Source organism: Polypterus senegalus, chromosome 14 (assembly GCF_016835505.1).
Source record: "Polypterus senegalus isolate Bchr_013 chromosome 14, ASM1683550v1, whole genome shotgun sequence".
NCBI classification, from domain to species: domain Eukaryota; kingdom Metazoa; phylum Chordata; class Cladistia; order Polypteriformes; family Polypteridae; genus Polypterus; species Polypterus senegalus.
Genome location: NC_053167.1, coordinates 25,159,672 through 25,179,402, shown reverse-complemented (window position 1 = coordinate 25,179,402; position 19,731 = coordinate 25,159,672). Strand labels below are relative to the sequence as shown.

The 19,731-nt window shown below is 40.1% G+C and overlaps 1 protein-coding gene across 2 annotated transcripts; it reads right to left on the bottom strand.

Annotated features, from left to right (window-relative positions):
• Nucleotides 1–10,013: 10,013 nt before the first annotated feature.
• LOC120514818 (zinc finger BED domain-containing protein 4-like) lies at nucleotides 10,014–12,812 on the bottom strand. Of its 2 annotated transcripts, none has more exons than XM_039735394.1 (3): nucleotides 11,126–12,812; nucleotides 10,840–10,985; nucleotides 10,014–10,761 (listed from the first exon to the last, which is right to left on the bottom strand). In XM_039735394.1, the coding sequence occupies exons 1-3, from the start codon at nucleotides 12,000–12,002 to the stop codon at nucleotides 10,453–10,455; spliced, it is 1,332 nt and encodes a 443-aa protein (XP_039591328.1). In that variant the 5' UTR covers nucleotides 12,003–12,812; the 3' UTR covers nucleotides 10,014–10,452. The 2 variants fall into 2 exon arrangements, with proteins under 2 accessions (XP_039591328.1, XP_039591329.1); XM_039735395.1 differs by having other exon boundaries at nucleotides 10,840–10,982.
• Between the last annotated feature and the right edge of the window lie 6,919 nt (nucleotides 12,813–19,731).

Sequence of the window (19,731 nt, the reverse complement as noted above, 5' to 3'; positions counted from 1 at the left end):
TTGATCTCTGGTTAATAAAGTGACCGGTAGGAAAAGGGTACCTCCACTTAAAAAAAATAAATAAGAAAAAAAATGATGAATGCCAAATCCCACTAATAGTGCAAGACCCAATTTTCTTGAACTGTGAGACAACTGTGCAAAATTTAAAGCTGATATTATGAAGTGTGTGATTATAGGAACACTTTATAGCTAAGCATCATAAAATTATTAAGCAATGCTTTTTTACATATGGTGAGAAGTATGATTAAGGTGAAACGAGTTTGTCTAATTAATGCTACATGTGATTGTAATGTTTATCACATTAATTAATTAAATATTAGTATTCTTCTTTCTCTGAAAACATGCGTTTATTATGATGCAAGTAAAGCTGTGAAATAAAGTTAAGTAAATGAAAGAAGCCAAATCTCCTTTGAGGTGTCAGTATAAGCGTGATTTGGTCACGAATAACAAGTAGCACCATTCTTGCGTTTTCGTCCATCCACCTGCAGGGAGCGCAAGCAGCTTTGCAACTGCTTTTATAGCACTTACCTCAGTATAACAATAGACATAGAATTACTAGACGCCGCATGACCAGCAGCATCATACGTCAACGTTGCTGCCATATTGCGAGTGGCACTGCTGTGGAGTGAAGTAGTGGATAAAGATGCCTCACGCATGTGCTGCTTAGGATTGTAGAAACCGCTGTACGCTCCAAATCAGATCCCAGGGTATTACATTTCATAGGTAAGGCTGAACAATTGTTTTGGTTTATTTAATCCATTAGAAAATCTTAATCTTAACTTTAGCTATGCCAGGCTAAGCTAGCAGAGCTATGCATTCATGTGCTCAAGTGAGCCTCCAAACAACATTTTGGGTAAATCTATTTAGTCACTAACTAGGTAGATTGTTGTTAGCTGTTAACATTTCTCAAACTTTGAAGGTTTCCCAAAGAAATCCACCTCAGGAAGCAGTGGGAGATAGCCCTTAGACGGGATTTTGAGAAAGCTGTCCTGTTATGTGTGCAGTACTAGTTTGGTAACAGATGCTGTATCGGCATCATATGATCAAAGCTACCACTTGCTCACATTAAGAAACAAAGGAGGTTTGATGATTCCTTCTGAGGGTACAGTCAAGGTGGTCAAAGTAGCTGAGCGTGTTATCCAACACTCGACATTAGGGCAAGCTGTCAGTGTATCTTTGATGAATCAGTTTGTTCAGGCTGAGATTGGTTCAGGCACTGATAAGCCTATCAAAAATTTAAACTTTGCGGTCAATCACCTTTTTAGTTAACAAATCGCTAATCGGTGTTATTTGTCATTCATGTCCCACTTTAGCCAATTGCTTTATGGATACGTAAAGAGAAAGGTGGGAGTAATTTCTAAAAGTGGACGTGTAAGATAATTTCTAAAGGTGGATGGTTAAGATAAAGTGACTGTAAGAGATGGAGTATATATTCGTAAAATACATCTGTGATGATAGTCTACTAGTGCCAGTATCTTACACTATAGTACTTTGTCGAGTGCATTATTAAGTCTGCAGTGTATTTTGATCACCGTCATTTAAAATTAGTAGTTTTGAAAAAATAATGATAATAAAAGTTTGGATATAAGATATTTATCATTACTAAACAACGTCTGAAGAAAATTTAAATGATCATAACAATACAAATTTGTGTCGGCCTAATTTTAATGGATTGACGCAGACTTAAGTGTGGGCTCTACTTGATTGAGTCAGTCAGATTAAAACAAATGTTTGACTGTTCTTGTTTACCCGAATGTCCAAATGAAATACTCGCCTACATTTAACAGGTCACCTTAAAGACGTTCTATAAATGTATTACGATTTTAAATGTTGAATAAACTGTCAGAGTTAAATCTTTACTTCTATAATACACAACCCTAAAATGTGTTTTATTACTTTCATTACTATTTATCAACGTTTATTTATTTAAGTATTCCTAATATTCTATTGTAGCCTCTTTCTGACCACAGATCAGCCTCTGTTCTTTGTTTGCTGATGTGTGTCAAATATTCTGTGGTCTTCATGTCTGTTCTCAACACGCCAGCAGCTCTAGTGAGTTTCTTGCCTGTGGATCTCGTATTCAAGTTTGTTTTTTCTATCTGTGTTATGATTACAGAATATTACAAATCACATACTTTACACTCTCATGTGCATGTATCAGGGAATAGACAACGTTAAGAAAGCTGGCAATAAAATTATGACTTTAAAGAATCCATTGGCTGTCTCTACATGTTATCAATATTAAATGTAAGAAATAGTTATGATAGAGCTAATAGTCACATTTCAAATGTTATTTTTATAATGAAGTTTACTATGTTAAACGATCTGTGAAGAGCAAATATTATGCCTTAAAAAGAGTATTAATTTTGCAGTTTTTGTGACTGTGCACCTGTTAATCAGTGTATTCAATTATTTGACTTTTTTGGATCTTTATTAATTTTGGGATTTTAAACACCTCTTTAAGATCATCAAATATGTTTATTATAATACATATTATTTATGCAAAAGCTACATTTAGAGATTAAAACATGACAGATGTTTGTTCATATCTCATTTATCCTTTATATGACTCCATCAGGTCCTACTGTTGACTCCTTCCAACTGTATAGAAGGCACTGATGGGCATCAGCATCACGAGTGTTAACAAGATGGAGATGGCAGATAGTTCAGCTGGACATTAACCTACAGTATATGACTACCAAAGCAAACAACATACTAATAGCATACAGCGTCTGTATACTCCAGTATGGCCCTGACATAACAACCTGTACTGCTGTAAACAACTCCACTTTACTGGTCATTTTAGCACACACTACACTGAGTCTGTTAAGTCATAGCCATTAATTAATTCAATCTGAACAGCCGTGAATTTATTTTGGCAATGATAAATATATATATTGTGACAGATAGGGGGCGCAATCGCTCCCTTGAACCCTTGTCCAAGACGCCAGACACCAGATAAAAGTCCACAAGTTGACTTTATTAATTCTGCACAGTGCACAAAGCACCCTCCTCTCCACTATACTCATCAGTAAACATAATACTCTACAATAATCAATCCTCCACACTCCCAGACGCGTTGCGACCCTTCCACCCAGCTCATCTCGCCATCTGGGAGCTGTCACAGGGACTTTTATAGTCCCTGACCCGGAAGTGTTCCAATTCCCAGTTCATGTGATCCTTATCACTTCCGGGTCAGATAAAAAGTCCTTTTCTTCATCCTGGAAGTACGTCACTTCTGCTGTCGCTTTGCCTATGACGCACTTCCGGGTTATACGGCACATATGACTCTTTGCTCCTCCCTGCAACTCCTTCTAGCAGCCCCTGTGGTATCCAGCAGGGCTATGGATGAAAACTCCATTGTCCATGATTCTCTACTGGTCCTCGGGGCACCTCCATGCTTCAGGGAGGGCTCCATCTGGCGGCCTGGGAGTATTGGCCGGGATGACAAACCGGCCATAGACCACAATATATACTGCTCAAAAAAATTAAAGGAACCCTTTTGAATGAGAGTACAGTATCAAGTCAATGAAACCTCTGGGCTATTGATGTGCTCAGTTAAGTAGCAGAGGGGCTTGTTAATCAGTTTCAGCTGCTTTGGTGCACTAGAGGATTGGGCAACAATGAGACGACCCCCCAAAACAGGAAAGAATGGTTTAACAGCTGGAGGGAGACCACTGACATTTTTCCTTCCTCATCTGTTTTGTCACTCGTTTTGCATTTGGCTATGGTCAGCGTCACTACTGGTGGCATGAGGCCATACCTGGACCCTAAAGAGTTGTTAGTCCAACTTCTTCAGGATGGTACATCAATGTCACGTGGCATTGCCAGAAGGTTTGCTGTGTCTCCCAGGACAGTCTCAAGGGCATGGAGGAGATTCCAGGAGACAGACAGGCAGTTTCTCTAGGAGAGCTGGACAGGGTCCCTTGTAGAAGGTCTTTAACCCACCAGCAGGACCCACCGGTATCTGCTCCTTAGGGCAAGGAAGAACAGGATGAGCACTAGCAAAGCCCTATAAAATGACCTGCAGGCCACTGGTGTGAATGTCTCTAACCAAATAATCAGAAACAGACGTCATGAGGGTGGCCTGAGGGCCCGACATCCTCTAGTGGGCACCTTGGAGCTCAATTGGCATTTGCCATAGAGTACCAGAATTGGCAGGTCCACCACTGGTGCCCTGTGCTTTACAAAGATGAGAGCAGGTTCATCCTGAGCACATGTGACAGACATAAGAGGGTCTGGAGAAACCATGAAGAACGTGATGCTGCCTGTGACATTATTCAGCATGACTGGTTTGTTGGTGGGTCAGTGATGGTCTGGGGAGGCATATCAATGGAGGGACATACAGACCTCTACAGGATAGACAACGGCACCTTGACTGCCATTAGGTATCGGAATGAAATCCTTTGACCCATTGTCAGACCCTAAGCTGGTTTCTCCTCGTGCATGACAATGCCCAGCCTCATGTGGCGAGAGGATGAAGGAATTGATACCATTGACTGGCCCCCACGCTCACTCACCTGACCTCAACCCAATAGACATTATGTTTCAGTCCATCTGGTGCCACCAGGTTGCACCTCAGACTGTCCAGGAGCTCAGTGATGCCCTGGTCCACATCTGGGAGGAGATCCCCCAGGACACCATCATTAATCTCTTTAGGACATTGTCAGGCATGCATACAAGCAAATGGATGCCATACAAACTACTGAGTACAATTTGGAGTTGCTGCAATGAAATTTTGGCAAAATAGACTCGCCAGCCTGCCGCATCATTTTTTCTCTTTGATTTTCGGGTTTACTTTGAATTCAGTCCTTTCTCTGTAGGCTGATCATTTTCATTTTCATCCCTAACACATCACCATATCAGTCCATATCAGTGTAGATTTCCAGCAGGATTTTTTTCTCATTGAGATCACATGTGCTCCTTATACTGTATATATATATATAGCCCATCCGCCTCAAGGTTGTGCGTGTTGTGGCTTCACAAATGCTTTGCTGCATACCTCGGTTATAACGAATGGTTATTTCAGTCAAAGTTGCTCTTCTATCAGCTTGAATCAGTCGGCCCATTCTCCTCTGACCTCTAGCATCAACGAGGCATTTTTGCCCACAGGACTGCCGCATACTGGATGTTTTTCCCTTTTCACACCATTCTTTGTAAACCCTAGAAATGGTTGTGCGTAAAAATCCCAGTAACTGAGCAGATTGTGAAATACTCAGACCGGCCCGTCTGGCACCAACAACCATGCCACGCTCAAAATTGCTTAAATCACCTTTCTTTCAGATTCCGACATTCAGTTTGGAGTTCAGGAGATTGTCTTGACCAGGACTACACCCCTAAATGCATTGAAGCAACTGCCATGTGATTGGTTGATTAGATAATTGCATTAATGAGAAATTGAACAGGTGTTCCTAATAATCCTTTAGGCAAGTGTAAGTAATATGTAATGGGGATAGACATTTTTGCTTGTAATGTTCAAAAAAATAATAAAACTGTACAATGCAGTTATAAAAATTAAAGAAAAAATGCAGATGGCATGAATTGGCTAAAAACAGATACACAGACAATTTCAAATATACAGAACTTAATCAACAAAGAGTCCTTTATTGTTTACATCCATAGTTAAATCAAATATATACAACTCTATTATGCACATTATGTCAGTTTAACACTCAGAAATAAAAAAAGCAAAAGACAAATAAAGAAAGGGACACGTTTATAAGAGAGATGGAATCCCAAGTTGAAATGCCTCATTGATGCGGTCTGTCTTTGGTACTCCAACAGTTGAAGCACAATTTATCAAACTCTTTGCTCACTTTAAAAAAAAAAGATTTACTTTTACCAATGCTAAAAGTGTATGAATGTGTATTTTAAATTTCACTTTAAACATATATTTACATTTATATGTATTTAGTTTATATTCCTGTCTAAATTCACTACAAGTAGAATGGTATTCTAATTAACAGAAGAATGGTGCTGAAAAGAAAAAGAAAGGACCATCTACCCCCCAACACCACATGACATCCCACTCACTGTCTGCTGGTCCACCAATGAACAAACCTTTTGCTTCTTACTCAGAGACACTTTCTGTACTCATTAGAGATTCACTGAAGCCAAATGAGCTTCTGGCATGAGCACATCTAGAATGATGTGAACTCCGACAATCTTCTCAAAAGCGCCTACAGCTCTTGATCAGGCAGTTGTAGAGGCCATCTGTCAGCTCCTCATCTTCTACTGCATAGAGGTCATTACTCGGTGACCTTTAGGATCTTCATAATTTTAACCATTTGGATGACACCTTTTCAGATACAACAGCCTGTTGGACAAGCAAATACAAGAGTTTGGTGCTATAAAGTCATCATAGCTCTTTGCTATATATTATAATAACAAAGTTTTACTTGTTATCTGAACTAAGTTACCAGCAAGTAATCATCTGCTGCAAGGCCAATTACGATGAACTCCAACAGTTTTTCATGCCAAGTTCTCCTGGAGGCCCTGCTGATCTCTGCAGCCACAAAAACCTGAGCCCCTTGTTCTTGAGTCAGCTGCCCCACTGCAGCCACGGTGGACACACAAATAAATACATCAAATTGTCATATGTAGTATTTGTCTTGTGCAAGCTGTCTGGTTTTGGTCTGAACACTCCCATTTTCTCATAAAAGTGGACACTTTGGAATAGAGTTCAAGCTGTCAGAATTACTCTGTGGTTCATTACAAAAACTCTTGTTGGTGGTTATCGCGATTGTTTTTTAGAATACATCTATTTCAGAGTACAGTATTATGAATACACCAATTTGGACATTACCTAAAGTAATATGCAAGTCACAGGCAGGTCATCCAAAGATAAAAAGGATATATACAGTGCTCTCCGCTATTATTGGCACCCCTTGTAAAAATTAGTAAGAAGGGTTAGAAAAAAAATCTGTTTGCTGAAGAAATGGCATCCTGCACTGAAAATATTAGAAACATCTGACTTTTAATTGAAACAATTTCATTCAAAGAAAAATCAAGCCCTCATCAATAAATAAATATTTTTAAAATTAACATTTTTATAAGGGGTGTCATTAATAGTGGAGGGCACGTTAAATGAATGCCACAATTAAAGGTGTGCCACACATGAAGAAAAAAAAAAATACATTATCAGTATCTTTAAAAGACTGACAGTAAAATCAAAGGGTTCCTCCATATTCAGATAAAGAGCATACTGAGAGAGGATAAGAGATAAAGTACTGAAATAATATACAATCTCAACACAAATGTAAAGTTACATAAAGCTTACAGTTAATATTCAAATACCATCAACAGGTCTATTCCACAGTCTACTGAACCAGCAGGGATGTCCTAGGAAAAGAAGGAAAGAAAAAAGATATACAGTACGTGAAAGGCAAACACTATAAGTGAATTACAAGTTTAACAAATGGCTGTTTGCAATTTACCTGATTTTTCATTAACATCCAATTTCCAGAAGATATTCTTGTAGCAAGCTGGCTGAAATGAAAAAAATATATATGTCACTTATAATTAAATTGAAAAGCTCTGTGAACATTGTGACTGTCAGTCTGAGTCACGTATAATTTAGTGGTGCACTGCCCATCGCAGGAAAGTCTTTTAACAGTTTAGAAATGGCAGGCATCATCTGCACAAAACTACCATGAAATTCTATTGAAATTGACGGTACAAAAACATGGCAGATTATTTGGTATTACAATTTAGACACATTACTCCAACATAAGGAACTAAACTGAAAAGAAAAAAAGGTAATATCGTGCACCACTGTAGTCAATCTGAACTTTATCAAAAGCCTGCTTCACGACAGGGTAACTTATCAAGCATTTCTAAGATGCTTGTATAAGTTTTTTTTTTTCGTTTTCCATGCACAGTCGAGGAGTTTTCGTGGAACTTGCTTTGTGGAATTTGAAGAGTTGCCGGTCCACTTCAACCTTGAATATAAATCAATTACTACAACGAAAATGATTATTAATACAAACGTATGATTCACTTTACAAAAATAACCATGCAAAACAAAGTTATTAAAAATACGAAAAAAAATATGCAAATTTCAAACGTTTTCATTTCGAAGCACACTTACTTCCATTGTCAAAAATACGAGCAATTAGTTTAGTCGCTTGTTCTTCTTTTGTCTAACGGAGTTTCATCGCCGCAGCTTCTTTTTTATCTCCTTTCGTTTAATGGAGTTTCGTCGCTCGGTACAACGGCAGGTTACTTAAGGGGAACTTCTATAAGGCGGAACCTCAAAGAGGCAGGGATCACGAACTGTGAAACATTTGGTTAAAGTTACACTTGATAGACAACTTCAAACGTTGATAATTGGACAGGTGAATTTGTGATTGTCATAGAGGAACAACAATCTCATTCGTTGCAATTCTGAATTAGCCAATACTAGCGGGTTGGAAAATGACTGACTGACTGACTCTCCACTTGCAGGTACAGTTATCCCGCCTTCAGATCTGTCATTACCCGATCTGCGTGCCTACCCGATTTGCGCGCGCAGGCGTATTGAAAGCCTAACATGCCGTCGGGCCGGCAACGGGGACCAGGTAGTGACACGCACCGCACGCGCTTAATGTAAAAACATTAAAAACAAAAAAAAATCAACTTTACGGCACGGCCCGATCGGAACTGTGCATGCAGTACAACTTGACATTACGGTTTATTCATTTTAGTTCCACATTAGTTGACTATAATGAAAATATTCATCCTGCAAAATAAACGAAGCAGCCTTTGTGGCATAACGTTGATGTTTAATGTTCGATCGCCGTAAGAAGAAGCTTAAGTGTGCACCAGTGGCGACTGCTCTAAGACTACAAGGGAAGCTCCGTTTCCTCTACTATATCAGAAAATAAATGCTCATATATGCACTGTCGTATTTATATTGGTTTTAATAAAAGTGCGCTAGAAAGCGTTCAACTTCATGACTAGCTCGTTCAGAATCAGGTATTTATTGTAGATTGTTTGACGTGATTTTCTTGTCATACATTTCCTTACAGCACAGCGCGTTAAACCCTCCTGAAGCCCAGCTTCACTGGCGCTCTATGGGCAAGCACAGAGGAGCTTTTTTCACTGCAAAAAAACTGGACGGTAATTGGATAAATGCACCAAAATCGTCACTTCCAGGGAAGCTCAGCTTCTCTGGGAGTGAATGGAGCAGTGGGCGGGCCAGGACGCTTGGCTGTTGCATGATGATTGGAGGAGCTCTTTAAAGGGCGGAACCCCTTTTTTGATTGACAGCATTTCTTAAGTATACAGTACATCAGCACTAAACAGATTCGAGTTCAGTCCCATGCGGATTTGCAGGTGAAGTCGTACGACAAACTGCTGCACTCTGTATTGTTTGCTGGTGATATAAACAATTTTTGTTTGTACGAATCATTCTTTAAACAATAAAAAAAAAACATATTATAGCGTTCTTGACTTTGCTCCTTGTTTCAGCATTGTAAATTTAGTTCGTTCATATAATTAAAGTAACTCGTGGAAAGGAAAACTAGCCAGCTACCAAGCTGTGCATAATGGCAGACGGTGCTAATATTGTTGACCTGCTTTTGGCAAAACTATTTAGTAGTCTTCCTTACGAGGAGAGACTCCGAATTAAACGGCAGGGCAGACCAACGCCCAAGACTGATCTGGTGCAAAAATCAGGAAAAAATAACAGGTCGTTTCAGCTCTCCTGGTATGACAAGGTGAACTGGCTAACTGGAAGTGCTGTGACAAAGAAAATGTACTGTTGGCCATGCCTCTTGACGAAACCTTCTCAGGGAATGGGATGTGTTTGGTCAAACGTGGGTTTTGGGGATCTGGGTAACAGGGCATACAAAAGGCATGAAAAGTAGGGATGCACGATAATTAATTTTCACAGCCGATACCGATAACCGATAATTCCTGCTCCTTATATCCGATAACCGATAACCAACCGATAATTACATTTTTAAAATACCTGAGTAAAAATGTATAAGTACAAAGTAAGTATAGCTCTGATTTAATCCAATAAACCTATAGCACTATATTCATCTGAAAAGAAACTGAACACATTGTACAAAAAGTTATTTTATTAACTTTTTTCAGCATAAATAACATGCTTTGATAATCTGTCAACAATGAAAGGCCTTTACAATTGCCAGAACAAATAAGACTTGATCTTAAATAATGCAACAAGAGCATTTTCTCAATACAAAAATTATTAGCCTAAATAAAAGTGCAAAAAATGCTAGCTTACTCTTAAAATAAAATGCTTGTTTACTCTTCAAATAAAGTGAATTTTGCTTAGTCTTGTAATAAAGTGCATTAATCTTCAACTTAAGTGCAAAATAAATGGCTGCTAGCTAAGTCTTATAAAGTTGGGCCTTAACAAACTGGACTTTTCACAAACATAACAACAACAGCATGACCTTACAAATCAGAATGCCAAAAAGGCATAGAACAACAGCTATATTTCATTTATTTTTTCTTTGTTAACTGGGGTCTGATCAGTGGGAGATTTTTCTTGACAAAAAGCAGCATCTCTGCTTTGTCACAGCTTAGTCTGTTTCTTTTCTCATCCAGTACATTTGCAGCAGCAGAAAACAAACGCTCGCTATCAATGCTAGTGCAGGGGGCGGACAAGTATTTGCGTGCAAGCTCTGCCAGGTGTGGGAAACGGTACTTGTTGCTGTTCCAGTACTCAAGTGGTGTCATGGTCTTCTCGTAGTTTTCAGGTGGGTTCTCTGGGCTCATTGGAAGTGTAGACTCAGAGGGATATGTTTGCATCTAAAATAGAAATATTTTTAAGTTCAGTCAGTCCATTTTTCAGTAAATTTTAATTTAAAAAAAAAGAAAGCAATGTACCTCCACAACAACAGTATCGCTCAGCCCTGCATGTTGAGTGCCATCATCATTTTCTTTAAGGATTTCAGCATACATGTCAAGGAGAGAAGTTGAACTCTTCCCATCTGCTTTGGTGGTCTGTGCCTGTGGTTCATCTGGACTGTCTGCTGGGACACAAAAAACAAGGTTTATTATTTTAACTGCTCATGTCAATTTATAACACAAACTGCAATTGAGCGCTAGTCCACTAAAAATGTTTAATACACACTTATTTATTTAAAAAGTAATATATGGAAAAAAAACTTACATAGTGAATCACAGGGGTCCAGGCTGGACTCCAACCATTCCTGTAGCATTTCTCTCGCCTGTTGTTTGCTTGTAGTGAAGTACTGGTCCTTGTATCTGGGGTCCAAAATGGTTGCCAGTACGTACAGTGGCTCCGCTTCAATGTGATCAAACCGTTTGTTAACAGCCTCTAACAGCGTGCTCTTGGATGTTTTCACACCATGGTCTGTGGGAACATTCTTTGTTAAGAAGCGTTTCAAAGCTTGAACTGCAGGAATAACATCAGCAGCTGTAGCAGTGGCTCTGCTTATGTCTCTCGTCAGCTGCTCACACGGATCTAGAATGGTAAGCATGTTCTCAATAAGGGTCCATTGCAATGGGCTCAGTGTTGCGGGTAATTTATTGTCAACTCCATACACTGCAAGCGCCTGCTTTTGCTGCAATAGGCTCCTGAGCATATAAAATGTGCTATTCCATCGAGTGGACACATCTTGTTGAAGATGTGCAGGTGTTATTCCAAGTCTCATGTTTAACTGTGCCGGAGTTGAAGTGGCTACTTGTGAGTGCTTGAAATGGCCAACAATTTTACGCCCTATAGCAATACAGTCAGATACAGTCCTTTGACTTAGGACAGCTTCATTTACTGCGAGCTGTAAAGTATGGGCCATGCAGCCCAGGCTAGCAACCCCGCACAACTCCATTGCCTTGATCATGTTCCGTGCATTGTCCCGCAGCACAACATGCACAGTCTCCTTCCCTATATTCCAGTGCTGAAATATTTTTTCAAATGTGTTGTTGATCGTTTGGGCAGTGTGGGATCCAGGGAGTTCCTGTGCGTGGAGCGTGGCCCTGTGCATGTTGTATTCTTCATCAAGCCATTGAGCAGTCATGCTTAGCATGCTCACCTGACTAACATCAGAAGTCCATATGTCCGTGGTAAGACTGATGTGTCAAGCAAACTATGAATGTGTGTTGCAAGAACCTGGTACATATCTGGTAGACAGGTGTCTGAAAAGTAGTGGCGGCTGGGTATTTCATAACGTGGCTCCAAATAGTGCATTAGCTGCTGAAAGCTTAGGTCCTCTACGAAAGAAAACGGCTGGTCAGCAAAGGCTATTAGTTCCATGATTCTGTCGTTAATCCCCTTAGCTCGTGGGTCATTCCTGTTGAACTTTTTAGTAAAGTTTTTACATTTATCAAATACCTCGCCAATAGTTATCAGTCCAGAGGCTTTTCGTTTGTTGTCGAGAAGAGCGCTAACCTTAGCACTGATAGCAGCTTCATATTCCTTCCACATGTTGTCGCGGTGTCTGGTTTTTAAGTGACAAAAGATTTGTTGTGTTGTAGCTTGTTCTTTTTTTACCCCCTCGTGGCACTTTTGCAGAACATGCGTTACAAACAGCGAGTGAATCATCTTTCTCTGACACGCTATAGAAAGCCCACACAGAGGAATTCACCGCCATGTTTTCCAGTGTGTTGTCTTGCAGACAGATCTGTGACGTCACTTACATGCGACAGAAGCTTGCAGGATGGGCGGGGGTGAGGAGCCGAGAGCATAGTAGGGGGAGAAAACAGTCGGGCAAGTGTACAATTTGAGGGTTTTATTATCGGTCCATTTTATCGGTGGATTTTTCATTATCGGAATTATCTGTATGACGTCATAATTGTCTATTATCGGCCGATAATTATCTGTGGCCGATATTATCATGCATCCCTACTGAAAAGTGCAAAGAACATGTGAGTTTATGTGCAAGGTTAAGTTGTCTGGGCAGGGTCAGGGTTGAACATGCAATCAATGAAGGTCTTCGCATTCAGGTGGCAAAACATAATGAAACAGTAAAAAAAAACAGGGCCTTCCTAAACTGTCTAATTGATGTGACTTCCTTGCTTTGCCGTCAGGAGCTGGCATTCAGGGGGCATGATGAGAGTAGTGAATCAGCAAATAAGGGGAATTACAGGGAATTTACAGAAAATTTAGCTAAATATAACTCTGTCTTGGCCACACAATTTCAGCCATCAGCTGTGTTTTCTGGTATGTCCCACTCAATCCAAAATGACTTGATCTCTGCTCTCGCAGCCACTATTTCTGATCATATAAAAGGTGAAATTCAGACTGCTCCTTTTTTTGCATGGCAGGTGGATGAAGCAACTGACATATATTGCCATGCCCAACTGTCTGTCATTGTTAAATATGTGGATAGTGCAGGTAAAATTCAAGAGTGCTTCATTGGATTTTTGGATGTGTCAGGGGGTCGAAATGCTCAGTCTGTGTTTGAAGTTTTAATCGAGAACATGCAGTACTACAGTTTTAGAGAAAAACTTGTGGCACAAACCTACAATAGGGCTTATGTTTTTGCTTCATCTCTCAATGGCCTACAGGCCAAAGTTAAAGTAATAGCCCCTAGTGCAGTGTTTGTGCATTGCTATGCACACAGACTGAACCTGGTGTTGTCCCAGGGTGCTAAATGCTTGTCTGAGTCAAGAATATTTTTTGCATCTTTCTCTGGGTTCACCACATTTTTTTCAAAGTCCACAAAAAGGATGTTTCTTTCTTGAGACTGCAGGGTCTTCAAGATTGCCCAGAAATGCTCCTACTCGATGGAATTTGACATCACAGATAATGAGCAATGTGGCAAACAATTATGATGGCCTCCTGCAGACTTTTGACAAGATTGCCCAGGATGAGAGCGTGGATGATGACACATTAGATGCTGCCAAAGGCTTCATAATGAAACTGGAGGATTTTGAGTTTGTGTTCATGTTGTACACATATGAATAAATATTCTCTGAGACAGATGTTGTCTTTGATATTGTCCAGCAAAGGGCTATGGATGTTCTTTACTGCAAAAAAAGAATTGGGTCTCTCCTTGCTTTTGTCAAGGAGAAGAGGTCAGAGGAGGCTTATCAAGCAGTTTATGCAAAAGCAGCAAATCTCACATCAGACCTTCGAGATGAACCTATTAGAAAGCGCCGTTTGTCACAATTACAGGATCCCCAGGACTGCTACAGAAATTTATACATGGCCATCCTAGACAATCTCATGGAACAGATTTCTTAGCGTTTTTCAAATTTGGAAAGCATGAGCTTCTTAGAATTAGTCAATCCAGGTAAATTTGATGAAACGAGACAAGTGTTTCCAGAGGAGGCATTTGAAAGTGTGCTGAAAAGTTATGGCCATTTCTTTAACTCGGGGAGACTAAGATCTGAACTTCAAGTACTATATTCAGATAATGACTTACAGGGGAGCAGGGGTAAGCTGTGTGATTTCTTGGTGTTTTTTAGAGACATGGAGTTGGATAGTGCAGTGCCTCAGCTATACAAGCAGTTGTCATTAGTGGCAACAATTGGTGCTTCATCAGCAGGTGTAGAGAGGAATTCTCCTGTTTAAAACGGGTCAAGTCATATACCCGCAAAATGATGGGCCAAGATCGTTTGAGCAACCTTGCTCTCCTGGCCATTGAGATGAAACAGGTCCCTGGAAAAGACGGCCAATTGGTACGACAGTGTTACAGACCATTTTCTGCAAAAGGAACGGAGGGCAGAATTTATGTACAAATAACATAATGAATTTTATGATGATTTATTATGAGCTTCCCGTTTCAAAAGCTAGCAGCCGCCACTGGTGTGCACACCTGATAAGCCCCAATTAGGGCGAAACACATGCTGTGTACTCTTTGTATTATTTGGCAGGCACTATATATATATATATATATATATATATATATATTGTGGACTCGGACCCGGGCACACACAGATGGACATCATTGTTTACCCAACACACGTTTATTCACTAATATTTACAATATTTAGTTCAGTGCACGTCCCAGTGCCTTTTGCACCGTTCCCCCAAAGTCCAGGCCTCACAGTTCTTTGTGCCTTTCTCCTGGCCACCTCCAGTCCTCTCTCTAGCTCCGTCCTCTTCCACCCGACTTCCGCCATCGACTGAAGGGAGGCGGCCTCTTATAGGAACCCAGATGGGCTCCAGCTGCTTCCCAGCACTCCTCCATAGACACGCCCCAGTGTGGCGGAAGTGCCTGCTGCGCACCCAGAAGCCGTCCGGGTGTCCCCTGTCGTCTTCCCCCCAGCACTTACTGGTGTGGCGGAAGTGCTGGGCTCCAGGGATATTCAGGCACCGGGGCGCCACCTGCCGGTGGCCACGGGTCCCTACAGGGCTGGGCTTCCAAGCCCTTTACCCATGGCCCCCAACATAACCAGGGCGGACGCCCCCTCACGGTCTGGAGGAGGTACAAGCCCTCCTCTGGTCCTCCTAGGCGTCCCGGCCGGGCTCCAGCCCCGGCTGGATGCCACAATATATATATATATATATATATACACTAGCAAAATACCCGCGCTTCGCAGCGGAGAAGTAGTGTGTTAAAGAAGTAATGAAAAAGAAAAGGAAACATTTTAATAATAACGTAACATGATTGACAATGTAATTGTTTTGTCATGAGTGTTTGCTGGCATATATATATATATATATATATATATATATATATATATATATACACACACATATAAACATATATATATATATATACACATATCCATACATATATACACATATATATACACACACACATATATATACATACATATATATATATATATCTATACTAATAAAAGGCAAAGCCCTCACTCACTCACTCACTCACTCACTCACTGACTCATCACTAATTCTCCAACTTCCCGTGTGGGTGGAAGGCTGAAATTTGGCAGGTTCATTCCTTACAGCTTCCTTACAAAAGTTGGGCAGGTTTTATATCGAAATTCTACGTGTAATGGTCATAACTGGAAGCTGTTTTTCTCCATTTACTGTAATGGAGATGAGCTTGAACGCCGTGGGGGCGGAGTTTCGTGTGACATCATCACGCCTTCACGTAATCACACAGTACATAGAAAACCAGGAAGACCTCCAAAAGCGCTGAAGAAAACATGCATTATATAATTTAGAAGGCAGCTAAACAATAAGAAGGGAGCAAGTGACATATACAACCATATTTATGAGTTCTGCTACTGAAACAAAGCACGATGTAAACCTACACTTTAAATTAAGTTCATAGACAGGCTGCGCTGGCGCTTGTAATTTAGTGCCTGCCCATATAAGGCCGTCCGTCAGTGGCAATCCAATAGCAAACTCCCACTAAATATTCACGGGTGAAGGACTGTGCTTATGCAGAGGAAGATGAGATGGTCAGGGTGGTGTTTGACACAAACTCAGCGAAACTGCGAGAGAAAGTTTTAAGTGCCAGGACTAAGGTAACATTAAATACAGCCATGGACATAGCACGAGATGGCACCAGCACAGCTGGGAACCTTCGATGCATGTACACCGAGTGGCTCACGTGAACTGAACTGCACGTGAACTGACGCAGTGCACAGATAAAAGCAACAGTTCCAAAGAGCTGAACAAAACCAATTACACAATTGAAAAGGCAGCAAAAATATGAAGCGCCTGATACATACAAGCATATTCATAAATGCAGCTACTGTGGAAACAAAGCACACGGTGGAAAAAGTCAATTTCCCGCTAAAGGAAGACAGTGTGCAGTGTGTCGGGTCTCAGATAAAGAAGAAGACGAGCTGTTTATTGATGCAGTAAGAAACGAATCGATGAATGAAACCTGTCATCTTTACAACGATTGACAAACACGGAATGTAACTTGAACACAACACATCCTACAAATACGAACCTGATTGAAAGAAATAATGATAATCAAATCCTTGATGACAGCAACACTCAGTAACACTCACAAAACAAATACTGTATATTGACAGTCATGTTACGCTATTTTTAAAATGTTCCCTTTTCTTTTCTAGCTTTTTAACACACTACTTCTCATGCGATACGCGGGTATATATATATATATGTATATATATATATATCCCGATCTACATACTCGAATAATGGATACTTTATTCGCCATCAATGATTGTTTTGGTAAAGCCATACTCAGTGTATTCATTAGATGAACGGTAAAAAAGTAAGAGCGAGGGGAGGATGACTTATTGAGGCATGCAGGCTGTAGTGCCGTCAACTCTATCTGAATTGCGATCACATTTAAAAAATATATATTTTCAAGTTCTATTTAGTCCATATGTGTCAAACTCAAGGGTCAGGGCCACATCCGCCCGGCGTAATTATATCCGCCCGAGATCATTTTATATACTGTATTATTGTTATTAATGGCCCGGGTATATGAAGCGCTGGTAACACAATAAACTACAGATCCCATAATGCAGCGCTTCAGCTGCCTTGCATAACACTTACCGCGTTAATCAAGTCTAGCTTATGATGCTGCAAGTTATTGCGAAGCTAGCTCACACGATGCTGAAGAGAAAAGTTGATTCTGAAAATAGAGCCTTTAAAACCGATGGGAGGCTGAGTATATGTTTACTGAGCCCGTGTGTCTCATTTGTGGAGCTAATGTGGCTGTAATTACAGAATTTAATCTAAGACGGCACTATGAGACAAAACATCAGGGTAACCTGAATGCAATGCAGAAGATACAGAAAGCAGAAGAATTAAATAAGAATCTGACACTTCAGCGGACGTTTTTACCCGTGCACAATCACAAAGTGATTTCAAGTGAAGCTGCTTTTATGGGAGACACAAATGCACCAGTGCAATTTGCCCCACTTTCCCTGTTGCCAAGTAATGTTAAACCAAGTCGTCACTACGGTGTTCCCAAATACGCACTTTGCTGATAAACTGAGCGCACTGAGTTTGCACGGCGCTTTGGTGACTTTGAAGAACAAAAAAATCCGTCTACATGCGGCTCGAACCTTGTGCATGTTTGGTAGCACATATCTGTGTGAGAAGCTCTTCTCAGTGATAAAGACTAACAAAACAGCACACAGGAGTCGCCTCACTGATGAGCACCTGCAATCCATCCTGAGAATCTCCACAACACAGAACCTCACACCAAACAGAAACGAACTTGTGGCCAAAAAAAGATGCCAGTCGTCCAGCTCTAAAATGACATATGAGCAAAGACAACTGAATGATTTGATTTGTTATTGCTGAAAGGAACACATTTTATTTATATTTCCAGGTTTTGTTATGCAGCATGTTCATATTTGAATTTGTATAATTTTGACAGGATATATTTTTATGGAGAGCAAAATCTTTTGGGATATTTAAAATCTAAGTTTATTTTTATATAAAATTACATAAGAGTAAAGAAATTTGAATGTTTGTTCTTTTAACGTTTACTTTATTTCTAACTTGTATAATTTAGACAGGATATATTTTTATGGAGAGCAAAATATTATAAGTTGTTTAAGGTTTGAGTTGATTTATTCACGAATAATATTCCTGTCTGTTTTACCATTCCTACCAAAGATATTTCTGTCGACTAAATAAAAATTCCTTCTATTTAAAATTTAAATAGAACTTGAACAAATACGATAGTTCATAATATCCACGCAGACTTGCACGTAAGAGCGGGAGTCATCCGTTTTAACAAGCAGCGTATTGCACTGATACGAAATAGCTGTGTGTGTATATATGTAGATATGTATGTATATGTATATATATATGTTTATATATGTGTGTGTGTATGTATGTATATATATATACAGTGGTGTGAAAAACTATTTGCCCCCTTCCTGATTTCTTATTCTTTTGCATGGTTGTCACACAAAATGTTTCTGATCATCAAACACATTTAACCATTAGTCAAATATAACACAAGTAAACACAAAATGCAGTTTTTAAATGATGGTTTTATTATTTAGGAGCAAAAATCCAAACCTACATGGCCCTGTGTGAAAAAGTAATTGCCCCCTGAACCTAATAACTGGTTGGGCCACCCTTAGCAGCAATAACTGCAATCAAGCGTTATGATAACTTGCAATGAGTCTTTACAGCGCTCTGGAGGAATTTTGGCCCACTCATCTTTGCAGAATTGTTGTAATTCAGCTTTATTTGAGGGTTTTCTAGCATGAACCGCCTTTTTAAGGTCATGCCATAGCATCTCAATTGGATTCAGGTCAGGACTTTGACTAGGCCACTCCAAAGTCTTCATTTTGTTTTTCTTCAGCCATTCAGAAGTGGATTTGCTGGTGTGTTTTGGGTCATTGTCCTGTTGCAGCACCCAAGATCGCTTCAGCTTGAGTTGACGAACAGATGGCCGGACATTCTCCTTCAGGATATTTTGGTAGACAGAAGAATTCATGGTTCCATCTATCACAGCAAGCCTTCCAGGACCTGAAGCAGCAAAACAACCCCAGACCATCACACTACCACCACCATATTTTACTGTTGGTATGATGTTCTTTTTCTGAAATGCTGTGTTCCTTTTACGCCAGATGTAACGGACATTTGCCTTCCAAAAAGTTCAACTTTTGTCTCATCGGTCCACAAGGTATTTTCCCAAAAGTCTTGGCAATCATTGAAATGTTTCTTAGCAAAATTGAGATGAGCCCTAATGTTCTTTTTGCTTAACAGTGGTTTGCGTCTTGGAAATCTGCCATGCAGGCCGTTTTTGCCCAGTCTCTTTCTTATGGTGGAGTCGTGAACACTGACCTTAATTGAGGCAAGTGAGGCCTGCAGTTCTTTAGATGTTGTCCTGGGGTCTTTTGTGACCTCTCAGATGAGTCGTCTCTGCGCTCTTGGGGTAATTT

Coding starts and splice junctions, on each gene's coding strand:
- LOC120514818 (XM_039735394.1), bottom strand. CDS start 12,002: ATGCTAAGCATGACTGCTCAATGGCTTGATGAAGAATACAACATGCAC. Junction 10,986..11,125: donor GGACCCCTGTGATTCACTAT/GTAAGTTTTTTT, acceptor TTTGTGTCCCAG/CAGACAGTCCAGATGAACCA. Junction 10,762..10,839: donor GCGATACTGTTGTTGTGGAG/GTACATTGCTTT, acceptor TTTCTATTTTAG/ATGCAAACATATCCCTCTGA.